This window comes from Myxocyprinus asiaticus, chromosome 26 (assembly GCF_019703515.2).
Source record: "Myxocyprinus asiaticus isolate MX2 ecotype Aquarium Trade chromosome 26, UBuf_Myxa_2, whole genome shotgun sequence".
Lineage (NCBI taxonomy): Eukaryota > Metazoa > Chordata > Actinopteri > Cypriniformes > Catostomidae > Myxocyprinus > Myxocyprinus asiaticus.
The window spans coordinates 32655329-32673374 of record NC_059369.1 but is presented as its reverse complement, the minus strand read 5'-3'; the positions used below and the strand labels follow the sequence as shown (position 1 = coordinate 32673374).

Genomic DNA, 18046 nt, shown 5'->3' with positions numbered 1-18046 from the left:
GGTATATGTGAATGGCAAGGAGCACTACATGTTTAAGCACCGTATACCTCTGGAAAAAGTGACATCATTAAATATCCTTGGACATGTTGCCGCAAAGCTTTTTGGCTTCATAGAAGTAAGTTACATATTTTTAAGTTACAGCAATTTCGAATGGATTATCATTTGTCGGAATCCAGTGAGACTACTTTGGAGAGTAAAAAGCTGTCTAAATACACTCTCTTTTCTCTCATTAGAACTGGAGCATACCTTCATTTACTAAGGAAGCCAAGACAACAGTCACCAGTCTGGGCAGCTCACACTGGGGTCTTTCACCCACACAGTCAGAGGTCTTACACCCGGTCCAAAATCCTGTGAGTGACAGACCATTTCAGTTACTTTTTAATGTGCAATAAAGTGTTTCTCCCAAAAGCAATTGTTATCCCATAGTTCCAGATATGTTAGGCCTTTTGAAACATTAATGAAACGTCCATTTCCCAATTCCATGAGTTAAAAACTACCACAAAGTTCTGGGTAACACAAGACTGATGCAATTTTGTTGCAAACACTGCAGATCCTTCCCTATGTGGGCACAATTCCTGGAGGACTTAGAGCAGGAATGGCCTTGTACTTGCAGGGAGTTGTTTCAACTAATGCTGACCTGTAAGCAAATATTTTGTTGACTGCATTTATGCAACCATATAAACAATGAATGCTTTACTAGGCTTTAGTCAGGAAAAAACTGTATCCTCTAATACGGACAGAATATTAACCTATTTGTGATCTGATATGTAGTTATTTTATAGTGGAAGAATTCATGTTGGGGTTGTAAAGCTTAGAAAATGTTTTGTTGTTATATGGATTTGGTTGTCATAAAATGCCTCAACTTCCATGCAGGTTCGCAATAAATTTCAAGACTGGACAGTCTGACAAGGATGATATAGCTTTCCACTTCAACCCCCGAATGGGCAGCAAGGTGGCCATGAACAGCTTCAGGAATGGAGCATGGCAGACTGAGGAATCTGCCTCTGAAAACCCCTTCAAAAAGGGAGATGCTTTTGAAATGTTTATCGTCCCCAAACCTGAAGGATATCAGGTATGTGCTTTGTATCCCAAACTCAAAGGACTCCTAAATGTAAGCCAAGCAATTGTCTTCAAGCGGACTCTTTCACATCGATTCCTTAGGTATATGTGAATGGCAAGGAGCACTACATGTTTAAGCACCGTATACCTCTGGAAAAAGTGACATCATTAAATATCCTTGGACATGTTGCCGCAAAGCTTTTTGGCTTCATAGAAGTAAGTTACATATTTTTAAGTTACAGCAATTTCGAATGGATTATCATTTGTCGGAATCCAGTGAGACTACTTTGGAGAGTAAAAAGCTGTCTAAATACACTCTCTTTTCTCTCATTAGAACTGGAGCATACCTTCATTTACTAAGGAAGCCAAGACAACAGTCACCAGTCTGGGCAGCTCACACTGGGGTCTTTCACCCACACAGTCAGAGGTCTTACACCCGGTCCAAAATCCTGTGAGTGACAGACCATTTCAGTTACTTTTTAATGTGCAATAAAGTGTTTCTCCCAAAAGCAATTGTTATCCCATAGTTCCAGATATGTTAGGCCTTTTGAAACATTAATGAAACGTCCATTTCCCAATTCCATGAGTTAAAAACTACCACAAAGTTCTGGGTAACACAAGACTGATGCAATTTTGTTGCAAACACTGCAGATCCTTCCCTATGTGGGCACAATTCCTGGAGGACTTAGAGCAGGAATGGCCTTGTACTTGCAGGGAGTTGTTTCAACTAATGCTGACCTGTAAGCAAATATTTTGTTGACTGCATTTATGCAACCATATAAACAATGAATGCTTTACTAGGCTTTAGTCAGGAAAAAACTGTATCCTCTAATACGGACAGAATATTAACCTATTTGTGATCTGATATGTAGTTATTTTATAGTGGAAGAATTCATGTTGGGGTTGTAAAGCTTAGAAAATGTTTTGTTGTTATATGGATTTGGTTGTCATAAAATGCCTCAACTTCCATGCAGGTTCGCAATAAATTTCAAGACTGGACAGTCTGACAAGGATGATATAGCTTTCCACTTCAACCCCCGAATGGGCAGCAAGGTGGCCATGAACAGCTTCAGGAATGGAGCATGGCAGACTGAGGAATCTGCCTCTGAAAACCCCTTCAAAAAGGGAGATGCTTTTGAAATGTTTATCGTCCCCAAACCTGAAGGATATCAGGTATGTGCTTTGTATCCCAAACTCAAAGGACTCCTAAATGTAAGCCAAGCAATTGTCTTCAAGCGGACTCTTTCACATCGATTCCTTAGGTATATGTGAATGGCAAGGAGCACTACATGTTTAAGCACCGTATACCTCTGGAAAAAGTGACATCATTAAATATCCTTGGACATATTGCCGCAAAGCTTTTTGGCTTCATAGAAGTAAGTTACATATTTTTAAGTTACAGCAATTTCGAATGGATGATCATTTGTCGGAATCCAGTGAGACTATTTTGGAGAGTAAAAAGTTGTCTAAATACACTCTCTTTTCTCTCATTAGAACTGGAGCATACCTTCATTTACTAAGGAAGCCAAGACAACAGTCACCAGTCTGGGCAGCTCACACTGGGGTCTTTCACCCACACAGTCAGAGGTCTTACACCCGGTCCAAAATCCTGTGAGTGACAGACCATTTCAGTTAGTTTTTAGTGTGCAATAAAGTGTTTCTCCCAAAAGCAATTGTTATCCCATAGTTCCAGATATGTTAGGCCTTTTGAAACATTAATGAAACGTCCATTTCCCAATTCCATGAGTTAAAAACTACCACAAAGTTCTGGGTAACACAAGACTGATGCAATTTTGTTGCAAACACTGCAGATCCTTCCCTATGTGGGCACAATTCCTGGAGGACTTAGAGCAGGAATGGCCTTGTACTTGCAGGGAGTTGTTCCAACTAATGCTGACCAGTAAGCAATTATTTTGTTGACTGCATTTATGCAACCATATAAACAATGAATGCTTTAATAGACTTTAGTCAGGAAAAGACTGCATCCTCTAATACGGACAGAATATTAACCTATTTGTGATCTGAAATGTAGTTATTTTATAGTGGAAGAATTCATGTTGGGGTTGTAAAGCTTAGAAAAATGTTTGTTGTTATATGGATTCGGTTGTCATAAAATGCCTCAACTTCCATGCAGGTTCGCAATAAATTTCAAGACTGGACAGTCTGACAAGGATGATATAGCTTTCCACTTCAACCCACGAATGGGAAGCAAAGTGGCCATGAACAGCTTCAGGAATGGAGGATGGCAGACTGAGGAATCTGCCTCTGAAAACCCCTTCAAAAAGGGAGATGCTTTTGAAATGTTTATCGTCCCCAAACCTGAAGGATATCAGGTATGTGCTTTGTATCCCAAACTCAAAGGACTCCTAAATGTAAGCCAAGCAATTGTCTTCAAGCGGATTCTTTCACATCGATTCCTTAGGTATATGTGAATGGCAAGGAGCACTACATGTTTAAGCACCGTATACCTCTGGAAAATGTGAAAGCATTAAATATCCTTGGACATGTTGCCGCAAAGCTTTTTGGCTACATAGAAGTAAGTTATATATTTTTAAGTTACAGCAATTTCGAATGGATGGTCATTTGTTGGAATCCAGTGAGAATACTGTGGAGAGTAAAAAGTTGTCTAAATACAATCTCTTTTCTCTCATTAGAAAGCTGTCTAAATACACTCTCTTTTCTCTCATTAGAACTGGAGCATACCTTCATTTACTAAGGAAGCCAAGACAACAGTCTCCAGTCTGGGCAGCTCACACTGGGGTCTTTCACCCACACAGTCAGAGGTCTTACACCCGGTCCAAAATCCTGTGAGTGACAGACCATTTCAGTTACTTTTTATTGTGCAATAAAGTGTTTCTCCCAAAAGCAATTGTTACCCCACAGTTCCAGATATGTTAGGCCTTTTGAAACATTAATGAAATGTCCATTTCCCAATTCCATGAGTTAAAAACTACCACAAAGTTCTGGGTAACACAAGACTGATGCAATTTTGTTGCAAACACTGCAGATCCTTCCCTATGTGGGCACAATTCCTGGAGGACTTAGAGCAGGAATGGCCTTGTACTTGCAGGGAGTTGTTCCAACTAATGCTGACCTGTAAGCAAATATTTTGTTGACTGCATTTATGCAACCATATAAACAATGAATGCTTTACTAGGCTTTAGTCAGGAAAAAACTGTATCCTCTAATATGGACAGAATATTAACCTATTTGTGATCTGATATGTAGTTATTTTATAGTGGAAGAATTCATGTTGGGGTTGTAAAGCTTAGAAAATGTTTTGTTGTTATATGGATTTGGTTGTCATAAAATGCCTCAACTTCCATGCAGGTTCGCAATAAATTTCAAGACTGGACAGTCTGACAAGGATGATATAGCTTTCCACTTCAACCCCCGAATGGGCAGCAAGGTGGCCATGAACAGCTTCAGGAATGGAGCATGGCAGACTGAGGAATCTGCCTCTGAAAACCCCTTCAAAAAGGGAGATGCTTTTGAAATGTTTATCGTCCCCAAACCTGAAGGATATCAGGTATGTGCTTTGTATCCCAAACTCAAAGGACTCCTAAATGTAAGCCAAGCAATTGTCTTCAAGCGGACTCTTTCACATCGATTCCTTAGGTATATGTGAATGGCAAGGAGCACTACATGTTTAAGCACCGTATACCTCTGGAAAAAGTGACATCATTAAATATCCTTGGACATGTTGCCGCAAAGCTTTTTGGCTTCATAGAAGTAAGTTACATATTTTTAAGTTACAGCAATTTCGAATGGATTATCATTTGTCGGAATCCAGTGAGACTACTTTGGAGAGTAAAAAGCTGTCTAAATACACTCTCTTTTCTCTCATTAGAACTGGAGCATACCTTCATTTACTAAGGAAGCCAAGACAACAGTCACCAGTCTGGGCAGCTCACACTGGGGTCTTTCACCCACACAGTCAGAGGTCTTACACCCGGTCCAAAATCCTGTGAGTGACAGACCATTTCAGTTACTTTTTAATGTGCAATAAAGTGTTTCTCCCAAAAGCAATTGTTATCCCATAGTTCCAGATATGTTAGGCCTTTTGAAACATTAATGAAACGTCCATTTCCCAATTCCATGAGTTAAAAACTACCACAAAGTTCTGGGTAACACAAGACTGATGCAATTTTGTTGCAAACACTGCAGATCCTTCCCTATGTGGGCACAATTCCTGGAGGACTTAGAGCAGGAATGGCCTTGTACTTGCAGGGAGTTGTTCCAACTAATGCTGACCAGTAAGCAATTATTTTGTTGACTGCATTTATGCAACCATATAAACAATGAATGCTTTAATAGACTTTAGTCAGGAAAAGACTGCATCCTCTAATACGGACAGAATATTAACCTATTTGTGATCTGAAATGTAGTTATTTTATAGTGGAAGAATTCATGTTGGGGTTGTAAAGCTTAGAAAAATGTTTGTTATTATATGGATTCGGTTGTCATAAAATGCCTCAACTTCCATGCAGGTTCGCAATAAATTTCAAGACTGGACAGTCTGACAAGGATGATATAGCTTTCCACTTCAGCCCCCGAATGGGCAGCAAGGTGGCCATGAACAGCTTCAGGAATGGAGGATGGCAGACTGAGGAATCTGCCTCTGAAAACCCCTTCAAAAAGGGAGATGCTTTTGAAATGTTTATCGTCCCCAAACCTGAAGGATATCAGGTATGTGCTTTGTATCCCAAACACAAAGGACTCCTAAATGTAAGCCAAGCAATTGTCTTCAAGCTGACTCTTTCACATCGATTCCTTAGGTATATGTGAATGGCAAGGAGCACTACATGTTTAAGCACCGTATACCTCTGGAAAACGTGAAAGCATTAAATATCCTTGGACATATTGCCGCAAAGCTTTTTGGCTTCATAGAAGTAAGTTACATATTTTTAAGTTACAGCAATTTCGAATGGATGATCATTTGTCGGAATCCAGTGAGACTATTTTGGAGAGTAAAAAGCTGTCTAAATACACTCTCTTTTCTCTCATTAGAACTGGAGCATACCTTCATTTACTAAGGAAGCCAAAACAACAGTCACCAGTCTGGGCAGCTCACACTGGGGTCTTTCACCCACACAGTCAGAGGTCTTACACCCGGTCCAAAATCCTGTGAGTGACAGACCATTTCAGTTACTTTTTAGTGTGCAATAAAGTGTTTCTCCCAAAAGCAATTGTTATCCCATAGTTCCAGATATGTTAGGCCTTTTGAAACATTAATGAAACGTCCATTTCCCAATTCCATGAGTTAAAAACTACCACAAAGTTCTGGGTAACACAAGACTGATGCAATTTTGTTGCGCACACTGCAGATCCTTCCCTATGTGGGCACAATTCCTGGAGGACTTAGAGCAGGAATGGCCTTGTACTTGCAGGGAGTTGTTCCAACTAATGCTGACCAGTAAGCAATTATTTTGTTGACTGCATTTATGCAACCATATAAACAATGAATGCTTTAATAGACTTTAGTCAGGAAAAGACTGCATCCTCTAATACGGACAGAATATTAACCTATTTGTGATCTGAAATGTAGTTATTTTATAGTGGAAGAATTCATGTTGGGGTTGTAAAGCTTAGAAAAATGTTTGTTGTTATATGGATTCGGTTGTCATAAAATGCCTCAACTTCCATGCAGGTTCGCAATAAATTTCAAGACTGGACAGTCTGACAAGGATGATATAGCTTTCCACTTCAACCCACGAATGGGCAGCAAAGTGGCCATGAACAGCTTCAGGAATGGAGGATGGCAGACTGAGGAATCTGCCTCTGAAAACCCCTTCAAAAAGGGAGATGCTTTTGAAATGTTTATCGTCCCCAAACCTGAAGGATATCAGGTATGTGCTTTGTATCCCAAACTCAAAGGACTCCTAAATGTAAGCCAAGCAATTGTCTTCAAGTGGACTCTTTCACATCGATTCCTTAGGTATATGTGAATGGCAAGGAGCACTACATGTTTAAGCACCGTATACCTCTGGAAAACGTGAAAGCATTAAATATCCTTGGACATGTTGCCGCAAAGCTTTTTGGCTTCATAGAAGTAAGTTACATATTTTTAAGTTACAGCAATTTCGAATGGATGGTCATTTGTTGGAATCCAGTGAGAATACTGTGGAGAGTAAAAAGTTGTCTAAATACACTCTCTTTTCTCTCATTAGAAAGCTGTCTAAATACACTCTCTTTTCTCTCATTAGAACTGGAGCATACCTTCATTTACTAATGAAGCCAAGACAACAGTCACCAGTCTTGGCAGCTCACACTGGGGTCTTTCACCCACACAGTCAGAGGTCTTACACCCGGTCCAAAATCCTGTGAGTGACAGACCATTTCAGTTACTTTTTAGTGTGCAATAAAGTGTTTCTCCCAAAAGCAATTGTTATCCCATAGTTCCAGATATGTTAGGCCTTTTGAAAAATTAATGAAACGTCCATTTCCCAATTCCATGAGTTAAAAACTACCACAAAGTTCTGGGTAACACAAGACTGATGCAATTTTGTTGCAAACACTGCAGATCCTTCCGTATGTGGGCACAATTCCTGGAGGACTTAGAGCAGGAATGGCCTTGTACTTGCAGGGAGTTGTTCCAACTAATGCTGACCAGTAAGCAATTATTTTGTTGACTGCATTTATGCAACCATATAAACAATGAATGCTTTAATAGACTTTAGTCAGGAAAAGACTGCATCCTCTAATACGGACAGAATATTAACCTATTTGTGATCTGAAATGTAGTTATTTTATAGTGGAAGAATTCATGTTGGGGTTGTAAAGCTTAGAAAAATGTTTGTTGTTATATGGATTCGGTTGTCATAAAATGCCTCAACTTCCATGCAGGTTCGCAATAAATTTCAAGACTGGACAGTCTGACAAGGATGATATAGCTTTCCACTTCAACCCACGAATGGGCAGCAAAGTGGCCATGAACAGCTTCAGGAATGGAGGATGGCAGACTGAGGAATCTGCCTCTGAAAACCCCTTCAAAAAGGGAGATGCTTTTGAAATGTTTATCGTCCCCAAACCTGAAGGATATCAGGTATGTGCTTTGTATCCAAAACTCAAAGGACTCCTAAATGTAAGCCAAGCAATTGTCTTCAAGCGGGCTTTTTCACCTTGATTCCTTAGGTGTATGTGAATGGCAAGGAGCACTACATGTTTAAGCACCGTATACCTCTGGAAAACGTGAAAGCATTAAATATCCTTGGACATGTTGCCGCAAAGCTTTTTGGCTTCATAGAAGTAAGTTACATATTTTTAAGTTACAGCAATTTCGAATGGATGGTCATTTGTTGGAATCCAGTGAGAATACTGTGGAGAGTAAAAAGTTGTCTAAATACACTCTCTTTTCTCTCATTAGAAAGCTGTCTAAATACACTCTCTTTTCTCTCATTAGAACTGGAGCATACCTTCATTTACTAAGGAAGCCAAGACAACAGTCACCAGTCTGGGCAGCTCACACTGGGGTCTTTCACCCACACAGTCAGAGGTCTTACACCCGGTCCAAAATCCTGTGAGTGACAGACCATTTCAGTTACTTTTTAGTGTGCAATAAAGTGTTTCTCCCAAAAGCAATTCTTACCCCGTAGTTCCAGATATGTTAGGCCTTTTGAAACATTAATGAAACGTCCCTTTCCCAATTCCATGAGTTAAAAACTACCACAAAGTTGTGGGTAACACAAGACTGATGCAATTTTGTTGCAAACACTGCAGATCCTTCCCTATGTGGGCACAATTCCTGGAGGACTTAGAGCAGGAATGGCCATGTACTTGCAGGGAGTTGTTCCAACTAATGCTGACCAGTAAGCAATTATTTTGTTGACTGCATTTATGCAACCATATAAACAATGAATGCTTTAATAGACTTTAGTCAGGAAAAGACTGCATCCTCTAATACGGACAGAATATTAACCTATTTGTGATCTGAAATGTAGTTATTTTATAGTGGAAGAATTCATGTTGGGGTTGTAAAGCTTAGAAAAATGTTTGTTGTTATATGGATAGGGTGGTCATAAAATGCCTCAACTTCCATGCAGGTTCGCAATAAATTTCAAGACTGGACAATCTGACAAGGATGATATAGCTTTCCACTTCAACCCCCGAATGGGCAGCAAGGTGGCCATGAACAGCTTCAGGAATGGAGGATGGCAGACTGAGGAATCTGCCTCTGAAAACCCCTTCAAAAAGGGAGATGCTTTTGAAATGTTTATCGTCCCCAAACCTGAAGGATATCAGGTATGTGCTTTGTATCCCAAACTCAAAGGACTCCTAAATGTAAGCCAAGCAATTGTCTTCAAGCGGATTCTTTCACATCGATTCCTTAGGTATTTGTGAATGGCAAGGAGCACTACATGTTTAAGCACCGTATACCTCTGGAAAAAGTGACATCATTAAATATCCTTGGACATATTGCCGCAAAGCTTTTTGGCTTCATAGAAGTAAGTTACATATTTTTAAGTTACAGCAATTTTGAATTGATGATCATTTGTCGGAACTCATTGAGAATACTGTGGAGAGTAAAATGTTGTCTAAATACATTCTCTTTTCTCTCATTAGAAAGCTGTCTAAACACACTCTCTTTCCTCACATTAGAACTGGAGAATACCTTCATTTACTAAGGAAGCCAAGACAACAATCACCAGTCTGAGCAGCTCACACTGGGGTCTTTCACCCACACAGTCAGAGGTCTTACACCCGGTCCAAAATCCTGTGAGTGACAGATCATTTCAGTTACTTTTTAGTGTATAATAAAGTGTTTCTCCCAAAAGCAATTGTTACCCCATAGTTTCAGATATGTTAGGCCTTTTGAAACATTACTGAAAAGCCACATTTCCCAATTCCATGAGTTAAAAACTACCACAAAGTTCTGGATAACACAAGACTGATGCAATTTTGTTGCACACACTGCAGATCCTTCCCTATGTGGGCACAATTCCTGGAGGACTTAGAGCAGGAATGGCCTTGTACTTGCAGGGAGTTGTTCCAACTAATGCTGACCAGTAAGCAATTATGTTTGTTGACTGCATTTATGCAACCATATAAACAATGAATGCTTTAATAGACTTTAGTCAGGAAAAGACTGTATCCTCTAATATGAAAAGAATATTAACCTATTTGTGATCTGAAATGTAGTTATTTTATAGTGGAAGAATTCATGTTGGGGTTGTAAAGCTTAGAAAAATGTTTGTTGTTATATGGATTCGGTTGTCATAAAATGCCTCAACTTCCATGCAGGTTCGCAATAAATTTCCAGACTGGACAGTCTGACAAGGATGATATAGCTTTCCACTTCAACCCCCGAATTGGCAGCAAGGTGGCCATGAACAGCTTCAGGAATGGAGGATGGCAGACTGAGGAATCTGCCTCTGAAAACCCCTTCAAAAAGGGAGATGCTTTTGAAATGTTTATCGTCCCCAAACCTGAAGGATATCAGGTATGTGCTTTGTATCCCAAACTCAAAGGACTCCTAAATGTAAGCCAAGCAACTGTCTTCAAGCGGACTCTTTCACATCGATTCCTTAGGTATATGTGAATGGCAAGGAGCACTACATGTTTAAGCACCGTATACCTCTGGAAAACGTGAAAGCATTAAATATCCTTGGACATATTGCCGCAAAGCTTTTTGGCTTCATAGAAGTAAGTTACATATTTTTAAGTTACAGCAATTTCGAATGGATGATCATTTGTCGGAATCCAGTGAGACTATTTTGTAGAGTAAAAAGCTGTCTAAATACACTCTCTTTTCTCTCATTAGAACTGGAGCATACCTTCATTTAATAAGGAAGCCAAGACAACAGTCACCAGTCTGGGCAGCTCACACTGGGGTCTTTCACCCACACAGTCAGAGGTCTTACACCCGGTCCAAAATCCTGTGAGTGACAGACCATTTCAGTTACTTTTTAGTGTGCAATAAAGTGTTTCTCCCAAAAGCAATTGTTATCCCATAGTTCCAGATATGTTAGGCCTTTTGAAACATTAATGAAACGTCCATTTCCCAATTCCATGAGTTAAAAACTACCACAAAGTTCTGGGTAACACAAGACTGATGCAATTTTGTTGCAAACACTGCAGATCCTTCCCTATGTGGGCACAATTCCTGGAGGACTTAGAGCAGGAATGGCCTTGTACTTGCAGGGAGTTGTTCCAACTAATGCTGACCAGTAAGCAATTATTTTGTTGACTGCATTTATGCAACCATATAAACAATGAATGCTTTAATAGACTTTAGTCAGGAAAAGACTGCATCCTCTAATACGGACAGAATATTAACCTATTTGTGATCTGAAATGTAGTTATTTTATAGTAGAAGAATTCATGTTGGGGTTGTAAAGCTTAGAAAAATTTTGTTGTTATATGGATTTGGTTGTCATAAAATGCCTCAACTTCCATGCAGGTTCGCAATAAATTTCAAGACTGGACAGTCTGACAAGGATGATATAGCTTTCCACTTCAACCCACGAATGGGAAGCAAAGTGGCCATGAACAGCTTCAGGAATGGAGGATGGCAGACTGAGGAATCTGCCTCTGAAAACCCCTTCAAAAAGGGAGATGCTTTTGAAATGTTTATCGTCCCCAAACCTGAAGGATATCAGGTATGTGCTTTGTATCCCAAACTCAAAGGACTCCTAAATGTAAGCCAAGCAATTGTCTTCAAGTGGACTCTTTCACATCGATTCCTTAGGTATATGTGAATGGCAAGGAGCACTACATGTTTAAGCACCGTATACCTCTGGAAAACGTGAAAGCATTAAATATCCTTGGACATGTTGCCGCAAAGCTTTTTGGCTTCATAGAAGTAAGTTACATATTTTTAAGTTACAGCAATTTCGAATGGATTATCATTTGTCGGAATCCAGTGAGACTACTTTGGAGAGTAAAAAGCTGTCTAAATACACTCTCTTTTCTCTCATTAGAACTGGAGCATACCTTCATTTACTAAGGAAGCCAAGACAACAGTCACCAGTCTTGGCAGCTCACACTGGGGTCTTTCACCCACACAGTCAGAGGTCTTACACCCGGTCCAAAATCCTGTGAGTGACAGACCATTTCAGTTACTTTTTAGTGTGCAATAAAGTGTTTCTCCCAAAAGCAATTCTTACCCCGTAGTTCCAGATATGTTAGGCCTTTTGAAACATTAATGAAACGTCCCTTTCCCAATTCCATGAGTTAAAAACTACCACAAAGTTGTGGGTAACACAAGACTGATGCAATTTTGTTGCAAACACTGCAGATCCTTCCCTATGTGGGCACAATTCCTGGAGGACTTAGAGCAGGAATGGCCTTGTACTTGCAGGGAGTTGTTCCAACTAATGCTGACCAGTAAGCAATTATGTTTTTGACTGCATTTATACAACCATATAAACAATGAATGCTTTAATAGACTTTAGTCAGGAAAAGACTGCATCCTCTAATACGGACAGAATATTAACCTATTTGTGATCTGAAATGTAGTTATTTTATAGTAGAAGAATTCATGTTGGGGTTGTAAAGCTTAGAAAAATTTTGTTGTTATATGGATTTGGTTGTCATAAAATGCCTCAACTTCCATGCAGGTTCGCAATAAATTTCAAGACTGGACAGTCTGACAAGGATGATATAGCTTTCCACTTCAACCCACGAATGGGAAGCAAAGTGGCCATGAACAGCTTCAGGAATGGAGGATGGCAGACTGAGGAATCTGCCTCTGAAAACCCCTTCAAAAAGGGAGATGCTTTTGAAATGTTTATCGTCCCCAAACCTGAAGGATATCAGGTATGTGCTTTGTATCCCAAACTCAAAGGACTCCTAAATGTAAGCCAAGCAATTGTCTTCAAGTGGACTCTTTCACATCGATTCCTTAGGTATATGTGAATGGCAAGGAGCACTACATGTTTAAGCACCGTATACCTCTGGAAAACGTGAAAGCATTAAATATCCTTGGACATGTTGCCGCAAAGCTTTTTGGCTTCATAGAAGTAAGTTACATATTTTTAAGTTACAGCAATTTCGAATGGATTATCATTTGTCGGAATCCAGTGAGACTACTTTGGAGAGTAAAAAGCTGTCTAAATACACTCTCTTTTCTCTCATTAGAACTGGAGCATACCTTCATTTACTAAGGAAGCCAAGACAACAGTCACCAGTCTGGGCAGATCACACTGGGGTCTTTCACCCACACAGTCAGAGGTCTTACACCCGGTCCAAAATCCTGTGAGTGACAGACCATTTCAGTTACTTTTTAGTGTGCAATAAAGTGTTTCTCCCAAAAGCAATTCTTACCCCGTAGTTCCAGATATGTTAGGCCTTTTGAAACATTAATGAAACGTCCCTTTCCCAATTCCATGAGTTAAAAACTACCACAAAGTTGTGGGTAACACAAGACTGATGCAATTTTGTTGCAAACACTGCAGATCCTTCCCTATGTGGGCACAATTCCTGGAGGACTTAGAGCAGGAATGGCCTTGTACTTGCAGGGAGTTGTTCCAACTAATGCTGACCAGTAAGCAATTATGTTTTTGACTGCATTTATACAACCATATAAACAATGAATGCTTTACTAGGCTTTAGTCAGGAAAAAACTGTATCCTCTAATACGGACAGAATATTAACCTATTTGTGATCTGAAATGTAGTTATTTTATAGTGGAAGAATTCATGTTGGGGTTGTAAAGCTTAGAAAAATGTTTGTTGTTATATGGATAGGGTGGTCATAAAATGCCTCAACTTCCATGCAGGTTCGCAATAAATTTCAAGACTGGACAATCTGACAAGGATGATATAGCTTTCCACTTCAACCCCCGAATGGGCAGCAAGATGGCCATGAACAGCTTCAGGAATGGAGGATGGCAGACTGAGGAATCTGCCTCTGAAAACCCCTTCAAAAAGGGAGATGCTTTTGAAATGTTTATCGTCCCCAAACCTGAAGGATATCAGGTATGTGCTTTGTATCCCAAACTCAAAGGACTCCTAAATGTAAGCCAAGCAATTGTCTTCAAGCGGACTCTTTCACATCGATTCCTTAGGTATTTGTGAATGGCAAGGAGCACTACATGTTTAAGCACCGTATACCTCTGGAAAAAGTGACATCATTAAATATCCTTGGACATATTGCCGCAAAGCTGTTTGGCTTCATAGAAGTAAGTTACATATTTTTAAGTTACAGCAATTTTGAATTGATGATCATTTGTCGGAACTCATTGAGAATACTGTGGAGAGTAAAATGTTGTCTAAATACATTCTTTTTCTCTCATTAGAAAGCTGTCTAAACACACTCTCTTTCCTCACATTAGAACTGGAGAATACCTTCATTTACTAAGGAAGCCAAGACAACAATCACCAGTCTGAGCAGCTCACACTGGGGTCTTTCACCCACACAGTCAGAGGTCTTACACCCGGTCCAAAATCCTGTGAGTGACAGATCATTTCAGTTACATTTTAGTGTATAATAAAGTGTTTCTCTCAAAAACAATTGTTACCCCATAGTTTCAGATATGTTAGGCCTTTTGAAACATTACTGAAAAGCCACATTTCCCAATTCCATGAGTTAAAAACTACCACAAAGTTCTGGATAACACAAAACTGATGCAATTTTGTTGCGCACACTGCAGATCCTTCCCTATGTGGGCACAATTCCTGGAGGACTTAGAGCAGGAATGGCCTTGTACTTGCAGGGAGTTGTTCCAACTAATGCTGACCAGTAAGCAATTATGTTTTTGACTGCATTTATGCAACCATATAAACAATGAATGCTTTAATAGACTTTAGTCAGGAAAAGACTGTATCCTCTAATATGAAAAGAATATTAACATATTTGTGATCTGAAATGTAGTTATTTTATAGTGGAAGAATTCATGTTGGGGTTGTAAAGCTTAGAAAAATGTTTGTTGTTATATGGATTCGGTTGTCATAAAATGCCTCAACTTCCATGCAGGTTCGCAATAAATTTCCAGACTGGACAGTCTGACAAGGATGATATAGCTTTCCACTTCAACCCCCGAATGGGCAGCAAGGTGGCCATGAACAGCTTCAGGAATGGAGGATGGCAGACTGAGGAATCTGCCTCTGAAAACCCCTTCAAAAAGGGAGATGCTTTTGAAATGTTTATCGTCCCCAAACCTGAAGGATATCAGGTATGTGCTTTGTATCCCAAACTCAAAGGACTCCTAAATGTAAGCCAAGCAATTGTCTTCAAGCGGACTCTTTCACCTCGATTCCTTAGGTATATGTGAATGGCAAGGAGCACTACATGTTTAAGCACCGTGTACCTCTGGAAAAAGTGTCAGCATTACATATAAATGGAAATGTTGCCTTAAACTTTTTTGGCTTCATAGAAGTAAGTCAAATTTTCTTCAGTTATGGCAATAATGTAGCGTGAATAATAATATGTCGTAATTCAGTTTGAATATTGTGGTGAGTAAAAACTGACTAAATACACTCTCTTTTCTCTCATTAGAACTGGAGCATATCTTCATTTACTAAGGAAGCCAAGACAACAATCACCAGTCTGGGCAGCACACACTGGAGTCTTTCCACTATACAGTCAGAGATCTTACATCCAGTCCATAGTCCTGTGAGCAACAGCTAATTTCAGTGACTGTTCAGTGTGAAATAAATGTTATATGAAAACGGTCAAAAATAGTACTGATGCAAGGGATAAAAATTGTACGAAATTTTCCTTATCGACAATCATTAGGGTTAATGAATGAAAATCGATTAATCATAAATAATTAAAATAATAAACTGTAAGGCGTACCACTTACAACACACATGTTTTTTAAAATTATGTACAGGTTATCTATGGCATGTTTAACAAATGTGGTCTTACTCCAGCAATTTCGGCATTACAAACACCATCCATGTGAGGTAACAGATCAGACCATTTATATTTGTGAATCAGTGTCACATAAAACAGACTGAGAAGTTATTGTAAAAGCACATTCATGTACAAAAGCAACTAAAAAAAACTAAAACTTTACTGTGCAAATGCAATGAGTTCAGCATTTATGTGTGGATTAGATTGTGAATATGAAATTACATGTATTCAAACATAAGCACTTTGATATGTTTGATTGACAAAACCTTTCCAAATACATAGTGCCGCATGTTACTATGACACACAGGAAATTCAAATAACGATTAAAATATGTTCGTCAGGAGCTGGCTAGATGTTCAATATAAAGTTAAGATGCTTGCACACCTTCGAATGATTCAGTAGGTCTGACACAGAAGTGGACAGGAAATTAACTTTTGGAAGGCTGAGTTTACCTTGCACAGAAATGTTTTTGCCCTGTGTCTCCTTAAAAGTAAAATTATATTTGTAAAATCCAGTGGTCAAATTCTGAGTGAGACACTCCATCTTCAGTGTTATAGCTACCTGGCCAGTGGCTAGTATCAGGCCAGTGTGTGCAATTCCACAACCCTCCGAAAACACAGACTTACCAAATGTATCAGCAGGAGGCTGATTGAGAATGAAAAACATAAAATAAATAAATAAAATAAAATAAAATAAAATAGGGGAATCAATAAATTATTAACTGTTTATTGCCGTTTTCTGAATAACATGTATTCATATAATCCATATTAAGGTAACTATAATCTGATTATTAGTATTTTAAAATGTAATTTACTCTAATTACAAGTACTTATATTACGTAACCCAGATTACATGTAATCAGTTGCTACCCAGCACTGCCTCTACACTGGTGACGGTGAATGCACCTCATGCTCTCCCAGCAAGAACTTTATCGGTGTGGATGACATATGCAGATTAACAATGTTTGTTGTCATGTTGTACTTTAACACACTATCACAGTTTATGCAGTAAATATAATGTTCATTTATAGACAGGGCTCGACAATAAGGACTACCCGATGGCCTGGGGCCAGTTTGAGAGAGATTCAGGCCAGGTGCTTTAACGGTCACTTGACTGATCGAACCAGAGCAGCATTTCTAACATAAGTGCAAACAAACAACAAGTGAGAGCACGAAAATTAAAAGAAATTACTGAGTGAACCAAGTCTTTTAACCAAGCACTCAGAGACAAGCGAGCGTAATTATATTTAGCTCCCAAAAATGTGCGTGTATAAAATACTCTATGCTAGAGATGCACGATTATGACTAAAATCAAAAATCAAACTGTCGATTATTGCCCTTGATATTGTAATCCTGATTATTAATGTCCATTAAACTGAATTTCAATGATGGATATGAGTTGCACTCCTGTTTCTTTTAAGTATTAAATATTGTGATAATGTTTGTTAGTTTAGGCCTAATAAAAGTTCTTTTAAATGTATCTCTATGGTATGGAAGAAATATATATAGGTTCTTTCTGAACTATTGACAAAACCAGTTTTTACTTGATTCAACATGCCTGTGTGACATGTAACAGGTAGATAAACAGAAATCCCCACATTTTTAACCTCTAAAGCCTGAAAATTGTGGCATAAAATCAAAAACTACCATCAGAAATGCAATATGTGTCTTTACCTCTTAAATTATTGGTCCACATACAGTAAATAATATGACAATTTTAATTTTCAAACTTATTAACAGCCCATTTAAATTGACCAAGTTACTTACTGCATTCAGTAAACGCTGTGGTGGCGATACGGGTGCCCATGCACCCTTTTCACAGATGTGTTATGCGTTTCCACTTTAACAACGTAAATGTAGCAAACTTTTTTATATTTGCAATTTTACAAATATTTAGTGTAAGTTTATAACATTGAACTTTGAAATATATTACCCTGGAATAAGTCTTAAAAATCGAGTTACCATAGCAGTGATGAGGCTTCTAACACAGCTGTTGATGGAGTGACAGAAAATGTAGCCTATTTCCCTCTTCTTACTGCTGTTACTTAGTGCTCTATATTTTAATCGTCCTTTGAAAACCTGTGAAAGCGTAATCGTTGATATTTTCTTTTGCTGCTGGAGCAAACATGTGAGCAATAATTACATTTGTTGTGATCTCCCATTCACCACCATTCAAGTTTACCCAACTATGA

At 38.9% G+C, this 18046-nt stretch overlaps 1 protein-coding gene across 50 annotated transcripts in view; it reads left to right on the top strand.

Moving 5' to 3' along the window:
• lgals4 (galectin 4) overlaps positions 1-18046 on the top strand; it is a 34386-nt gene that overhangs the window by 7539 nt on the left and 8801 nt on the right. For 7 of the 50 annotated variants that reach the window (XM_051656911.1, XM_051656912.1, XM_051656950.1 and 4 more), the window contains 42 exons: positions 2322-2435; positions 2554-2670; positions 2871-2959; positions 3194-3392; positions 4678-4791; positions 4910-5026; positions 5227-5315; positions 5550-5748; positions 5838-5951; positions 6070-6186; positions 6387-6475; positions 6710-6908; positions 6998-7111; positions 7266-7382; positions 7583-7671; positions 7906-8104; positions 8194-8307; positions 8462-8578; positions 8779-8867; positions 9102-9300; positions 9390-9503; positions 9658-9774; positions 9976-10064; positions 10300-10498; positions 10588-10701; positions 10820-10936; positions 11137-11225; positions 11459-11657; positions 11747-11860; positions 11979-12095; positions 12296-12384; positions 12618-12816; positions 12906-13019; positions 13138-13254; positions 13455-13543; positions 13778-13976; positions 14066-14179; positions 14333-14449; positions 14651-14739; positions 14974-15172; positions 15262-15375; positions 15496-15612. In XM_051656911.1, coding sequence (XP_051512871.1) covers positions 2322-2435; positions 2554-2670; positions 2871-2959; positions 3194-3392; positions 4678-4791; positions 4910-5026; positions 5227-5315; positions 5550-5748; positions 5838-5951; positions 6070-6186; positions 6387-6475; positions 6710-6908; positions 6998-7111; positions 7266-7382; positions 7583-7671; positions 7906-8104; positions 8194-8307; positions 8462-8578; positions 8779-8867; positions 9102-9300; positions 9390-9503; positions 9658-9774; positions 9976-10064; positions 10300-10498; positions 10588-10701; positions 10820-10936; positions 11137-11225; positions 11459-11657; positions 11747-11860; positions 11979-12095; positions 12296-12384; positions 12618-12816; positions 12906-13019; positions 13138-13254; positions 13455-13543; positions 13778-13976; positions 14066-14179; positions 14333-14449; positions 14651-14739; positions 14974-15172; positions 15262-15375; positions 15496-15612 — 5421 coding nt within the window. The other 43 variants (XM_051656914.1, XM_051656956.1, XM_051656959.1 and 40 more) reach the window with 39 other exon arrangements.